Source organism: Strix aluco, chromosome 19 (genome assembly GCF_031877795.1).
Source record: "Strix aluco isolate bStrAlu1 chromosome 19, bStrAlu1.hap1, whole genome shotgun sequence".
NCBI classification, from domain to species: domain Eukaryota; kingdom Metazoa; phylum Chordata; class Aves; order Strigiformes; family Strigidae; genus Strix; species Strix aluco.
This window is the reverse complement of record NC_133949.1, coordinates 8770181-8784337: the sequence shown is the minus strand read 5'-3', so window position 1 is coordinate 8784337 and position 14157 is coordinate 8770181. Positions and strand designations below refer to the sequence as shown.

The following is a 14157-nucleotide window of genomic DNA, read 5'->3' as shown; positions in this document are numbered from 1 at the left end:
TAGAGCCTGTTCCTGCCTTTATTTCCCAATAAAATTCCCTTTGGGTGCCATTGCACGTCCCTGTGCTCACTCACTGCTGTGACACACCACACTGGTCCCCTCACAGGCGAGCCTCTACCCTCACAAAGGAGGTGGATGGACACGTCTCAATGAACACAGATGTGAAAAAAATTAACATTACAAACGTAACGTAATTTTTATAGCAGTTAATACTTCACATCAAACGAGCTGGTGCAACACAGCCACAGTAACACCTCTCAGACTGTTCTCACACCATATACGTACGCAGGTGATAAATCTTTTTTGAATAGCAGCGCAAGAGGACCAATTTTTCTTTTGCTGCTGCTTACGCGCGTAAGCTACATATTTTACAAACAACGTTAAAAAGAAACGCAAAGACGGATCTCACCGAAACATGACTAGCTAGAGGCATTACATGACTAGCTAGAGGCAGCACCTCGCAACCCCGCGCTGCTCAGACCAACCCCAACCTCAGCGCAGGAGATAAAACAGGACTATCGGTGACCAGCTGAATTTCCAAAGTGAGTTTCGTTTATTAAAAAAAAAAAAAAAAAAAAAAAGCGTTCCTCCCTCATTCTGCGAGCTGGAAAAAGACACAGATCTTAATAATTCAATCTAAGTGTTTACACAAAGAGCACTGTGGGTACCGCTGCCCTCCCCTGTCATTAGGCAGGAATGAATGCACCCCCTTGTGCGCGCCGCTCCTGCCATGACATCACGCTCCTGCCTGCGTTACTTTTCGCCAGGGCACTCTAGGCTAATGTAATCATACGATTACATAATTAACCCAGCTGTCTCATTAAGAAAATCAACTGGAATTCAGGGCATAATTAGTCATACAGCAATTAGCATGCTGATGAGCAACTGATGAAAAGCTGTCTCGATATAGAGTATGCTGGGACCACCCTCGTTATTTAAGAAGAGGGGGGAAAAAGCCCAGCTCGGCTTAAGGAGAATAGGCTCGGCCTGGAGGGGCCCTGCGGGAGCCCTCGGGCGCGGCAGGTTCTGAGGCGAGAGGCCGCCCGGTGAACCTGTCCGCTACCTCCGGGACCGAGGGAGGGCTGGGCCGCGGCGGGGGGATTTGCCAGATGAAGTGGCAGAACTCTGTCGTTGTTGCGATGTCCGGTCTGCAGAGCCCCGCGGCCAGCCGCCCCCTCGCTCCGGATTTTGAAGGGGGGCGCTGGGCGTCTCTCCGAGGCCAGCGCCCCGCAGGCCCGGCCCGGGGGCGGCCAGGCCGCACGGAGCTGCCCGGGCACCGGCGGGACGGTGGCGCGGCCCGGACCCCGCGGCGGGCACCGGCCCGGGCTGCGCGGCGGCGGGAGCGGCAACGCGCGGCCTGGATCGCGCCGGGCGGAGCGGAGCCGAGCGGGAGGCGGCCGGGCCGGGCCGGGCCGGGCCGAGGGGGGGCCGCTCGCCCCTTCCCCGGCACCGCAGCCGGGCCGCTTCCAGGCGCGGTGCGACGCTTGTAAACGCGCCGGGTGCTGCAGCAGCTTCCCTGCCCGGGGTCTGCGCCTCCGCCGATTTGCAAAAATGTGTTCATCTGGTATCTTAAAATGGAGCTCCTGAAGAGACTTTTCCAAAACAAAGGACTTTTCCTAAATCCCCTCCTCCCTCTTCGTTACAGGCCCGTAACACTGGAAACGTTAAGAGAGCAAGTTATGAAACAGTGCCAGAACTACAGGGGCAATTAATATTTTATATCACTGGAAATGTGTTTCCTAAGGTTCGGATCTAAAAATAATTCATCGAAGGCAATGTGTTTCTTTCCACAAGCCTGTATTTCTGTTGCCTAAACCACACTGTAAGCAAATCTTTCTCAGTGATTGCTCACAAGAAACGCCCACACAAAATGATAAGGGAGGGGAAAAAAAGAAAATCCTCCTCAACACAACTTTATTAACGCGATTTAACTTTTTAAAAAAGCCAGAAGTTCAGCTCTGCTGTCACAATACTTTCATCACGAAGTAAAAGAAGTTTTTGATTTTCTAAACGCGTCGCTGCCCAGCCCTACCGCTGCTCTTTGCAACGAACGTTTCTTTTGGAGAACGGGCTCTGGTTTACTGGCAGGAAGAGCAGGAAGAAGCTCTATTAGCTTTTGATGCAGTAAGTGCTTTCTTGGGAGGCTGCGTATCTGAAAATAACCTGAAAATGTGTTTTAGAAAAAATAATAATTACATTGTAGCTTTTGAATATTCAAACACCTCACAGCGTACTTAATTAATTCATTAATTATTCCCCAGAAATTTCAGGGGTAAATTGAAATAGCCTAGAGAGACTGAGACAAAGATTTCATGGAATAAATGATAGCTTTCCTCCTTTTCCCCTATGACTCTGGTAGCCCAGGGACAGAAGAGTTATAGCCGTAATTCCGTTTGAAACAAAGCTCATCATCTCTCCAACTCCTCACTTCATAAAAAACATGAAAACGTTCTTCCTTCAATCAAGAATTATACATATTTTTTTACTCCCCCACCCCACAGGACTGGGATCTCTCTTCCTTTTGTTTTTCCCCCACTTTTTTTACAGTGTTCTCCTCACCCTCCCGCTGTCCGAGCATTTTGTAAGGGAATTCAAAGTGCCCACAAGAGGGTGAGGGACTCTCATTTTCCTTACCAGCAAAAAAACAGAATCCCAAATTCTGCAGACCTCTGAAAGCAGCAAAGCAATCCTGATGCGACCCCTCTGTACGGTGACGGGGGGGGGAAGTCGCAGCAAACCGGCGCCTTTCCTCCCCATTAATCACGACAAAAGCTCCCGGTGGCAGCACTCTCCAATGCTTGCAGGGTTAAGTGAAACGATGCGAGATGGTATATAGCCAATTTGACCACAATCATATAGATCCCTTTGCCAGAATGTGGTTCTTAAAGCTTGTGGGCTATTATTTAAAAACATCCTTTATTTATCTACCAATTCTAGAATGGCCACTGCTGGAAAGATGCTCTGGCCCTGCCCCAGATGATGAGATGCATCTCTACCCTAGTATCCACAAAAATCAAATAAGGCAGAGGAAATGACTGACTCCTTAATGAATTGCATTGCAGTTAACTCTATTTTCAAAGAAGTTACCAAAATAAATCCTCATAAAAGTTTTTAATATTAAAAGTGGGGAAGCATAATAGGTGATACAGTATTTTACAGCACTATAATATGCCAGCTGAAAAAGGACCTAATGAGTTACAAGAGAAGACACTGTAACTGAAAATGTTCATTTGATCATTAATATTCTAGTAATGGCTGAAGACATTGGAATTTACTGCTTGTACACTGAGCTCAGTGTAAAGCAAAAGACAGAGAAAAATCACAGGCACTCTTAAGTTTCATTTCTCCTACTTCGAGATTATAAAAAGAAAAAAGAACCTTCCACTATGTTTGAAAGCATTTCTGCCACAATCATCCCTTCTTTCTCCTAAAAGCTTCTGAACAGACTTAGCACTAAACCCTCTGAAAGCTGGGGTTTATTCTAATTCCAGTTCACATTCCTGCAACTGAGAAAGGGAAAGTCCAATATTCCCCATCACATCCACAGTCTGCCTCTTGCTGTGAACACGCAGCCCTGTTCCTGTCACCAGAGTTAGAGCTGCTCTAACTCCACTCCCTGAAGCAACAGCTTTCCAGGGGTGCTGCAGTTACCACCTCCAGGTAACACCACCAGTGCCCGAAGGGGTATTTTCTCTCTTGTATTGCATTCTTTCTGCTTCTATTCATTGCATCCTTCCCCTTATCTGCACCTCCCCTCTTCCTTCCCTGCCTCCAGCCTACCAAGTAAAATAGGGCTTGACAACCACACAATAAATTTTTTAAAGTGTATGCTTTAGGGATATTTCTTCCTTCGAATATTTATTCCAGCTTTTACAAAGGAATTTATCCAATTATTAATTCAACGAGAAAAACAAAAGAAAAAAGTATGTGATGGGACAAGCCCGATTTCAAGCCACATATTCAGGTAACAGAGCTATTTTTAGTTATTTTGACATTAGTTTCAAAACATACGGATAAAGTGAATGAACACTAAAGATGAGAATTGGCCAGGACTTTGCGCTTCATCTGAAAATAACTATGTAATGCTAACAGTGTGCCCTACCAGCATGCATTCATCCAGTACAGATCCAAAATTGTATTTTATACTGTGACTCTGAATTCAAACCCCAGAGGGAAGGAGACTGAAGTGATTATGAGCTACTTCTACATTCCTCAGCACTGGACTATCCAAAGGCTGGAGCAGCATCCCAGGCGATTCAGACTGTTCTGGAAAATAAAACGGCAGCAGCCGCTGACTCTACCCAAAATGCTGCTCAGAATCTCCAGTCTACAGCCTGGACTTTAAACTGTCCCTCTCACCCCCACCCTCAGGCATTTCTTTGTGCAGAAGTTTGCAGAATAGTTTTGGGAAAATCACCGATGTCTACAGTCCCTCATTTTTTACTGTACAGACTTCTCTTCCAGACCCAGCTTCCAGAACTGGGGCACTTTCCATGGGTTTATGCAACTCCTACTTTTTACCTGGTTGCCAGTGAAGCAACAAGGATTTTGTCTTCAGGTGGGATACAGCCACAAGCTAAATCACTGCCTGCAGCCACAGGGGTTTATCACTTTTCACTCTTTCAAGTATTAACTATGCTCAATTTTCTGCTTAGTTTTATCAGATTTTCAAGTGTGTTTAGAAAGATACCCTACTCCTCTGTTTTTTGGGGGTGTCTGCACTACTTTAGTTGTCCGCCAGCAAGTTCATTTTGCTTCCTCTCCTCCTAAGACTACTCACTGTAATATTGTTTTCTTTTCCCTATAAGGCTGAGAAAAGGCACGTTACGAATATTCATTCCCCTTGTAAAGTTAGCAAAAATATAAGCCTTTTCATTTCATGTGTCTATCTTCAATTTTATTCAAATTTATTTTGTTTGGAAAGGGGCAACCATTTTGACACATATTATTAACTAACCAGGAGCTGCCTAAAATGTTTCAGTTTGTAATGATACTAAACATTCCTCAAAAATTGTCTGTGCTAATCAGTCTTGATATTCCACAAACTCAGGGTATACTAAACCCGATCTTGCTCTTTAGACAGAGTTTTGCCAAACAATTAACAATCAGCCCAATAAAGAGTGCTCTGAGTATTAACTTTTTCAAACTATGTTTTCAGTATTCTAGTTCAGGATTGCTTAACACACTCCCTTGGAGTGAACCTCTTTTCCTTCTCCCCTCTTTACATCTCCCCTAAATTTATATTCAACCAGCTCTTCCCTACCAGCACAAAAGGCTGGGTGTGCTCATGTTGCAATTTAAGCACATCATGCAACATTCTGGGTCATCTGGGTATGTAAAAGTCTATACAGACGTTCTGCTATCAGCGCTGGCATTAACTTTTATGCTTTCTGCTTAACATTACGCTTTACAAAAAAAAATCCAAACACATCGCATAACATATATAAATACAACAACTTCATAGACATTTATCACCTCCAACACAAGCAGCAGATAATGTTTTCTGGAAAAAAAAGCCAAACCTGTTTTTCTCTTGTATCATCTTTAACCTCAGAACACTGATCAAATACACTTTGCAAGGAAGTCTTCTCTTAGCCTAAACAGCAATACAAGTCTGGAGAGTGTTGCTAAGTTGTCAATAATCACAAGTGAATGGAGTGATAGCATTAAGCACTGCATCTCACACTGCTGCTAGCACAGGCTCTATGATGAAGGAATGAAGCACTCTCTTTATGGGTGTGAAACAAATTTTCATTTCTGCCTTTAGAAGAAATTCCCTAACACTTATTTTGTGCTTTACTGATTACTTATTTCAAAAAAAGGTAAATCATTCCTTGGAAAAAGAAAGCCCTATGCAGGGCAGTTTGAATTTGCAAAGCTAAACTTATTATATGTAAATAAAAATACTACATGTAATGATGGGTGTGTGAAAAACTCCCTTGGAAGTAGCCTGCTCCTCCTCCAAACCCCTTAGTAACATACAGCCCCCACGGCAGGGCGTGCAATTTATGATGGCAAGGAGTAAGGAAAAGATAAAATTTCCACTTCAGCCATCTTTCACTGTTACTGCTTTTAATTGTTTCAACAGGGCACATTAAAAAAAAAAAACAAACCAACAAAAAACCCCACAACCTCTTTTTACCCTCTCTGTTATTTTATACTTTCCTTAGATAGCAGGTCCTCTGAGCTAAAAAACACGTCATGCACATTATATAGAGCTAAACTTATGGCAAATCTGATCACAACAGAGACCTGTGAAGAGTCTCCAATAAAAACACACATACATCCCCTTGTACACTCTAAGAGTCATTTAGCTTCTTGATGAGAAAATTCCCATTAAGCAGAAACAAATACCATTTATGGCTCAACCCTAGAAGGCTGCACAGTCCCCACCAAACTGAGAGCAAGTATTTTGCATTAACCTACGATAATTCTCAAACATGTGTATGCCGAAAAAGCGCAACACTTTTTCCTATTATATTCGTACAGGGTGTCCCTGAGGTGCAATACTGTGCAGCTCAGTGGAAAGGCGTTAGGGAGGAGTGACAGGGGGTTAGGACCACGCTTCAGCAAAATGGGGTGCAGGAGGGGAGGCAGAGGCAGCGGGCGAGGGGTGTGCTGGGTGCCAGAGCACGGCCGGGGCTGGCACTGCTGCACCTGCAGCCCTGGCACCTGAATTTTCCCCTGGAGTAGAGAGAGAAACGGGCAGGAGACAAGCTTTTCAGGTACTCCCCTTTGGTGACAAACTCCATATGACAGAAGATACAGAATCAGCTTTTACAGGAGAACAGCCACTGAACCCAAATTCAGTTTAATCCTGCCACATCAAGATAGCAGATTTGCTGTTTAAAGGCAGAATTGTTTCTTCTTTGCCTACACAGAAGTCATGCTTAACAGGAGCAATACTGAAAACTGAGCAAATCCAACTGTGGCATTGTGCAGTAACTGCACAGTAATAAAGACACAGAATAAAGAGAAAGTCTCTTTAACCCGTTCATCCAGATACTGTCATCTGGCATTCACTCTGGATGACCACATTTTAACTTTTACTTGAAAATTACAGTGAGGCTTTGTTTAAAAAAAAATTAAGTAGTGAACACTGTTCCTTTTTAAAAGTATGTATTTTTTAGTATTTTTAATGCTTAGTATTTTTCTCTTAAAGCTTTAGAAAAACAGAATTATGAATATACTGTTTCTGCAAGGCAACACTGCTCTTCCAAACACTTACACAACAGGGCTCCAATTTCACTTTAAGTGTTTGCAAGATTAAGACCCTAAAAGCCAAGGGTGCTAACATAAAACACTTATTTTCTGAAACTAAAGAGAAAAAAATCATGAACAGATGGAAGAAAGCTTCCTCAAAATACAGACCCAACCTCCTTTTACTTCCAAATAAATGTATTCACATTATTTTTAAAGGTAAGTTGTGACAACCTTGTTGATTAGTGCAATTCATGTGGCAGCATTCACTTTTCTCTAGCTCTCTACTGCATACTGAAAATAAGGCAATTAAATGAGAAAATTAATTCCATTAATTAAAAATGTTCAGTCTCAAGCAAGACAGAATGATCTGCGTGAGAATTACAGCTGTATAAATGTACGTAAACCAAAATGTTTTCCTTGACATGTACTTTCCTTTAGGAAGGATAAATTTTGCAGCACAAACCAATGATAATGCTATTTTAACAGTATCATAAAGCTCAAGAGAGATATGAAAAGGCCTGGTTTATCTTTTAAAGAGAAAACCCCTGATGTATATAGGAAAATTTACAAGGACAATACCACCCTTCCCACAAATTCCTTATTGGTGAGCCTGAGTGAAAACTCTGGTCAAGTCAGGAAAGAAAATCATTAAACTTAGCTGAATCCATAAAGTGCCATAGCTGGAGTTTCAATACAGATCATTTTATAGTAAAATTAAAATAGAAGCCCTTTTTAATTATATAAAGTGTGCACATTATTACTGAGGAGAGGAATAGATGCCTCCTCAAGAACCATAAAATTGGCTGCTGGGAATTAGACTTCAGCTGCAATTATTATATGGTCCTATAAAGGATATTGAAAGTCTGATAAAATTGCACCCTTGTCATGTAACAGTGATGCTTAATGCTAAATAACCACTCCGCAGCATTCCAGTCATAGCTTTCTCAAAACATCATAGCTCCCTTCTCACACCGAAAAGAAAACATAGCAGGATTGTGGAGCTAAAAGTATACCTAAATATTTGAAATACCAAATGGACAGGTTGAAAGATACATAAAGCCACATAGAGGCAAAACAACACAGGTGATAAATGAATACTGATGGTCTTTTATAAAGGAGAGCCCTTCATGGATACATACCCAACGTGAAAGACTACATACGATGAGAAGGAAAGAAAAAAAAAAACCACCAACAATGAAGCCAGCCCTTAACTGCACACGCCTAACTCAGCCCTGCCACGTCGAGACGAATACCAGTGCCATACATTCCTAATAGCTGTTTTCCTTTTCGTTGCAGCATGTGTTGTAAACAGTGAGTATTTGTTATGCCTGCATACAGCTACAGGAGACGGGCTGGACTTCTTGAGAACCTGGAATTTGCTTTTAGCAACACCAGTATGCTCCTCGTGTGCCTCTCAGGCCTGCTAATAGAGCACAGGACTAAAAACTGTAGATACTTCTAATTCCACAGACTCTACTGCACTCACAACTTAGCCAGGCCGAAATTTTTACATGTAGTAAGAATATAAAAGAAATCTTTCTCTGACAACGTAAGGCACACACAGGGGAAGGCTGGACAAGAGAGAGACTGTGGAGTGTGGAAGAAGGAGTGTAAATTTTGCTCTTGTAAATAAAGGAAAGGAGAAAATTCTTTCTCCTACAAAGAAGTACTGACAAAGTCCCTCACAACTTAGATCCTACAGCATGGGTGAGATACATGTTCTGCCTTCTCTTTGGTCTGACTCTGCTGTTCAATTCACAGCACCTGTGATAACGCCAGGCTTCAGAAAAAAGCCTCTGCACAACAGCATGCAACGGATCCCACACAGCTCGTTTGCCACGACTCCTCAGTCGTGAAAAAAACCAGACCATCAAATCAAAAAGACCAGAAATCAAACCTCCTCGCCTCCCAAATTATGGCAAGAAACAAGCACCCTGGGCTGCGTTAGCATGAGATGGAGGGGCTACAGCTTGTCTCCTTACAACTGAATGGTGGATGGACTCGCAGGCTGCAGGTACGTTGGGTATGTTTTCACGGAGGGGTTTCCTTTACAAAACAGAGCTGAGAGAGCCCGTCCCATGCCCGTGCTGCTCGTGGCAGCACAGACTGCCTGCACCCTGTAAGCAACGGTCAGGAGCCTCTCCAGGTTATCCACCCCTTCCACAGCACGAGCAGCCGTGCAGAGGAAGCTGTTCACCTATGGAACGTTACTAAGACTGTGAGCAGGGAACAAGTAAATGAAAACTCACAGACCATAGCTGATTAACCTAAAAAACAACATTTCTGAGGCAACTGTCATCTAGGATGAGCATAGTAAGTCCCTGCATCTCTCTACATATGCTGCACTTAATACAGCAGGTACTGGCCACTGGGCACTACTTGACTATAAATGTGAAAGCATAAAAAAATACATATGTTAGCTCTGACTGAGCATCTGAAAAACACTGACCTTTTAACGAGTTAAGCTGTAAACAAGACATTAAAAAATTAATTTTTATTTGAAGCATGCATGAAATGTGCTCCTTAAAAGGTAAAACAAGTAAAGACTAGGGTGTGCTTTGCAACGAGGCCTTAAAGGCCCTTAGAAGTATTAGTTATACCTCAAAACCTCTCTTGAGGTAAGTATTTTGAATATTATATCAATGTTTATAAGTATAATATCATACAGACGGTGTCATCTGCCAACAGCTCAGTCAGGCCAAGATTTGGAAGTAGAGACTTGGACTCCTAACTCCCTCTCATCTTTGGGTACAGTTGCAAAAATAAAATCTGTTCTGACAGTATTTATCTACCACTGGGGAAAACAAAAAAATCAACTCCCAAAATGTAAAAAGAAATGAACTGGAAACTTCTAATGCCAAACATAAAGGAAAGTTGAAAACACATGCAACAAAGGCCTTAGAATAAAATTTATGATCACACTCACACTGAACAGAATTGAAATTTGGTAGTGATGTACTTTTCAGTAAGACTTTTTTTGGGCGGAGGGTATGAAAAATGTCCTCTGTCCTTTAAAAGTAAAAACATTGCTGCTTCCCGATGAAGCTTCAAGATATATCTTTTTTGTTAAAATTGTGTGAACCCTCTAATAATCAAATGACTGAGCATCACACAATATTAAAATATAAAATTATTCATACAAACATTAAAATGTAAATGCAATGAGAAGTCATGAAACGTGCCTTACAGTTCTTTCCATTAGAAACAATACTGGAGTGTACCAGTTTGAGAATAAAACCATTGCTCATATTTACCTTATCAAAAGTAGAAAAAATGCCCAGTAGCATTCACATGAACATAAGCCATCAGTTTTTCAGAATAAGGAAATAATTTGCTTACCTGGAACATCAATTAATCTCTTATAAACATTCAAGAAGGCTGCCTCTGCTTCTTTGCTTCTTTTACCCAATGCGTCGATCTAAAAGGAGGGATGAGAAAAGAAGGCTTTTAAACTTGTTCCAATACAACTCTTACACTCAGAGCTATAAAAATAAATGAATATATTTCATATAAAACTAGTTAATACATAAAAATGGAACCTGAGTCTCCTATAGAAGCAGTCTTGTATTTCTGGTACGTTTGTACTGAATATAATTTAAAGCCCTGTTTCAGCACAATAGCAAGCATTAATATTTTTATGAACACTACTGTTTATTGTGTTTCTTTACGTTAAATCTTTATAAAAAGCATGGTATTTGCCAGACAGGTTCTCTCCCCAACAACTGTTTTCCTTTACCACTTATTAAGATCTAACACAGCAAATAGGAACCGTGTGCACTTCTGATGTCACACTCTGCCTTCATCGTTGCAAATATATTTTTCTATTATTTCCACTAAGCCTATGAGAGGATGAAAAGATGTACTTGTTGGGCACACTGTGATACTTAACACTAAACAACTGTGAATTTGCTACATGCAAATCAATTTTCTAATAAAGCTCAGGCGCAGACCCATAGAGTCTAGGCTGTCTTGTACCCATGAACTCAAGCCAGGCTCCCCGGACTAGCCTCTCTGTATTTTGTAACACACACAATACTAATCTAAGAAGCTGCCCAGGTGAGGGAAAATACTACCTCACACAACCTGTTATTTTCCCCGAAATCTGTATTTTTATCTAAAACTTCATTTTACAAAGAGAGGCAGCTTTATAGCTCTGAGAATAAAATACTTATTCCACAGCAACTTTTCTTGGTAAACATGCATTTTCCTAATGTGCTAGGAAACAGAGGACTTACACATACTAAATATTAACAAAAACTGCCCAAAGTGACCCAAGAGCAGGTCTGTTGAATTAATACTCCAAAGCAGAAAGAGACACAGAGGGAAACAGGAAAGCCTAACACAGTTCTGCAACAGCTTACAGAAATCAGGAAGCTAAAAGTATGGAGATTATCGTTCCCATATTTTAATAAAAAGCAAGGAAGGATCTGAAGAACTACGGATACAAAGACCTGATATCAATTCTTCTGTGTATTTGAAAAGCAGTTAATATTATGAAACCATTTAAAGGTGTGTACGTCAACATGTACTAAAAAAGGAAGGTCCTGTCTGAAAAACGTCCTTGAATTCTTTCACTACATTATTGATTTGGTAGATAAGGCAGAAACAATGGACAGAGTTTACTGTATCTGTATTTCAGGAAAGTATCTGAGATTTTATTATACGGGAGGGAGCTTTGCAGAGCTTGAGAGTGTGCTACAAACCCTCCCAGCTGCAGTGGTCTGCGGAGCGCGCGGGCGCAGGAAGCAGAGGGTGCCAGGGAAAGGAAACGGCGCGGGGAGGAGGAGAGATAAGCAGGAGGGTGCTGCGGGGTCAGATGTGGTGCCACTTCTGTTTACTCTGTACGAAAATGACTTTGCGAAGGGAAGGATTTGAGGGGGAGGGTGGGGGGAATCCTACAATGTAGATGATTAAAATAATGGAGTCGGACGCAAAGTGCACAGGAGCAGAGCGCAGGATCGCCACGTGACTTGTATAGATTAGTCTTATGGCTGATAAGTGACTTGTAGAGATCATTACAGAGAGGATTAAGGCCGGGAAACCAAAGGACAAGGACAATTGTGGAAGTTACACAGAAGCACAACACACAACATACAAACCAAGAAAAGACTTGAGGGGAGGGCTCATGGAGGAAACCAAGGACACTGAAAGGATCGGCATGGCGCTTGGCAGCAGCAATGAAATCTTGAGAAATACGGCCAGAGGTGGCAAAAGACAAGTTACGGGAACACAACACAAGACTATATTTAGGGAAACAAACCAAATTCCTGTTTTGCTTACATCCCCCCAAAATCTGGATTAATCTATGTAGCTTGGCGGAGGTGTAGCTTAACTGAAACCTGACCTATTTGCAACTTATTCTTATCAACTGAAAAAAAGAGAAAGGTATTAGAAAGATGATAAACAAGCAGCAGAGGCCCAAATGATGGAGGACGTGCAGAGCAAATCTCACTTCTCAAGAAATGCTGGCCATACGTGTCTTTTAGAGTTCACCAAGAAAGGCTGTGGAAAGGCACTGGAATCTCGCAGGGCACATGACATGCTGGAGAGCAAGGGATTGATGGCTGTGAATAACCCATTTATTAATTTTAATTCAGGCAATCACAGATGGACTGATGCTCATTAGGGAATGAGAACATAAGTAATTCGGTTAGAACATTTTCACACAAAGAGTATTTGAAATTAGAATATGGAACAAACTGCCAAAGGCAGAGAGGCACCGGGTAGTGTAAATCAATGCTTGGGAGTATCAGACACCGTTTGTGAACGGGCGAGAAAGGAGGGGGCAGCCATCAGAAAGACTTTTGCAGTTGAGATATTTCATGGGTACATAAAGACAGACTTTGAAGGCCAAAACACACCATATGTTAGACTTCTGGACTTTAACGTTCCCACATACAATTTTCTCTCACTGCTGCTCAGCAGAGTACAGCCAAATTTAAATTACTATTATTAAATACAATTAGCATTACAGAACTGATTCTGTACTGTATTTTGAAAAATTCATTTGCCCCTTTTACGAAAACCAAAGCACTTAAAATGCTTGCATTTCTGTGAAATAACAGGATGGATTTGTTTTCCTATTACAGTTTTCTCACATTTTAATGAACGGCATTTGTACTTATACTCTCCCTAAGTATTACAAAAGATATGGTTTACTCACTCCTTACCAGTTATACAGTGATTGAAATATAAAGTAGAATTGAAACAGCATCTTCCAAGGAGATCAGAGACTTTCTGATGGAAGCAGTCTGTAAATCACAGGAACTTTCACACCTTTTTTTTCTCCCCCAAATTCAGAATCAGAATTCCAAACAATCCCACTAAGCAGAAAGATTTTTTTTAGTTGTTAAAAAATCCAATCAATCTGTCTGGTTTGAAGTTTTATTAAAAATGAGCACCACAAATATTTTATATCTTAAAATAAAATTTAGAAAAAACACCATGACAACTTTAATTGGAATTAAAAAAAAAAAAGTATGCCAGCTTCCAGCTGCATAAGGAAATGTGGGATGAAAAAGAAATCAAAAATAGCAAAATATAAATGAAGTCCAGAAACAGAGGAAACAGAGCACTGAAATGACATGGAAGTAAGTATCTGGAAGTTCACTGTAAGTTTTTCAAATCAAAGTAAAATTGGTTCGGGAGCCAACAAGGATGAGCTGCAGTCAGCTCACATTAAAACAGTTGAACTACATTATAAAACTCTTGCTGAACATTTTTATTTGACTCTAAAAACTTCAGGGACCCTGAAAGAAGTCAACTTATAATTACACTAGCATAGTCTTGACATGAGCTTAGCTCCAAATCTTAATTTATCTAAACCAGGCCCCATTATGTCTTCTCTGACTAGAAAGAAACAACAGTGACCTCTGTACTCCCCACCACCCCCATAAACATATGTTCACTTTTAAGTTTTGGCATACTATTTGTCTTGATAATACCACTGGCGCT

The 14157-nt window shown here is 41.4% G+C and overlaps 1 protein-coding gene across 6 annotated transcripts in view; it reads right to left on the bottom strand.

The window, feature by feature from the left end:
- The window catches only part of CUX1 (cut like homeobox 1), a 284858-nt gene that overhangs the window by 143943 nt on the left and 126758 nt on the right, over nt 1–14157 (bottom strand). For all 6 annotated transcript variants that reach the window (XM_074845469.1, XM_074845464.1, XM_074845465.1 and 3 more), the window contains exon 4: nt 10543–10621. In XM_074845469.1, the coding sequence (XP_074701570.1) occupies nt 10543–10621 (79 nt within the window). The remainder of the gene's footprint in view (nt 1–10542; nt 10622–14157) is intronic.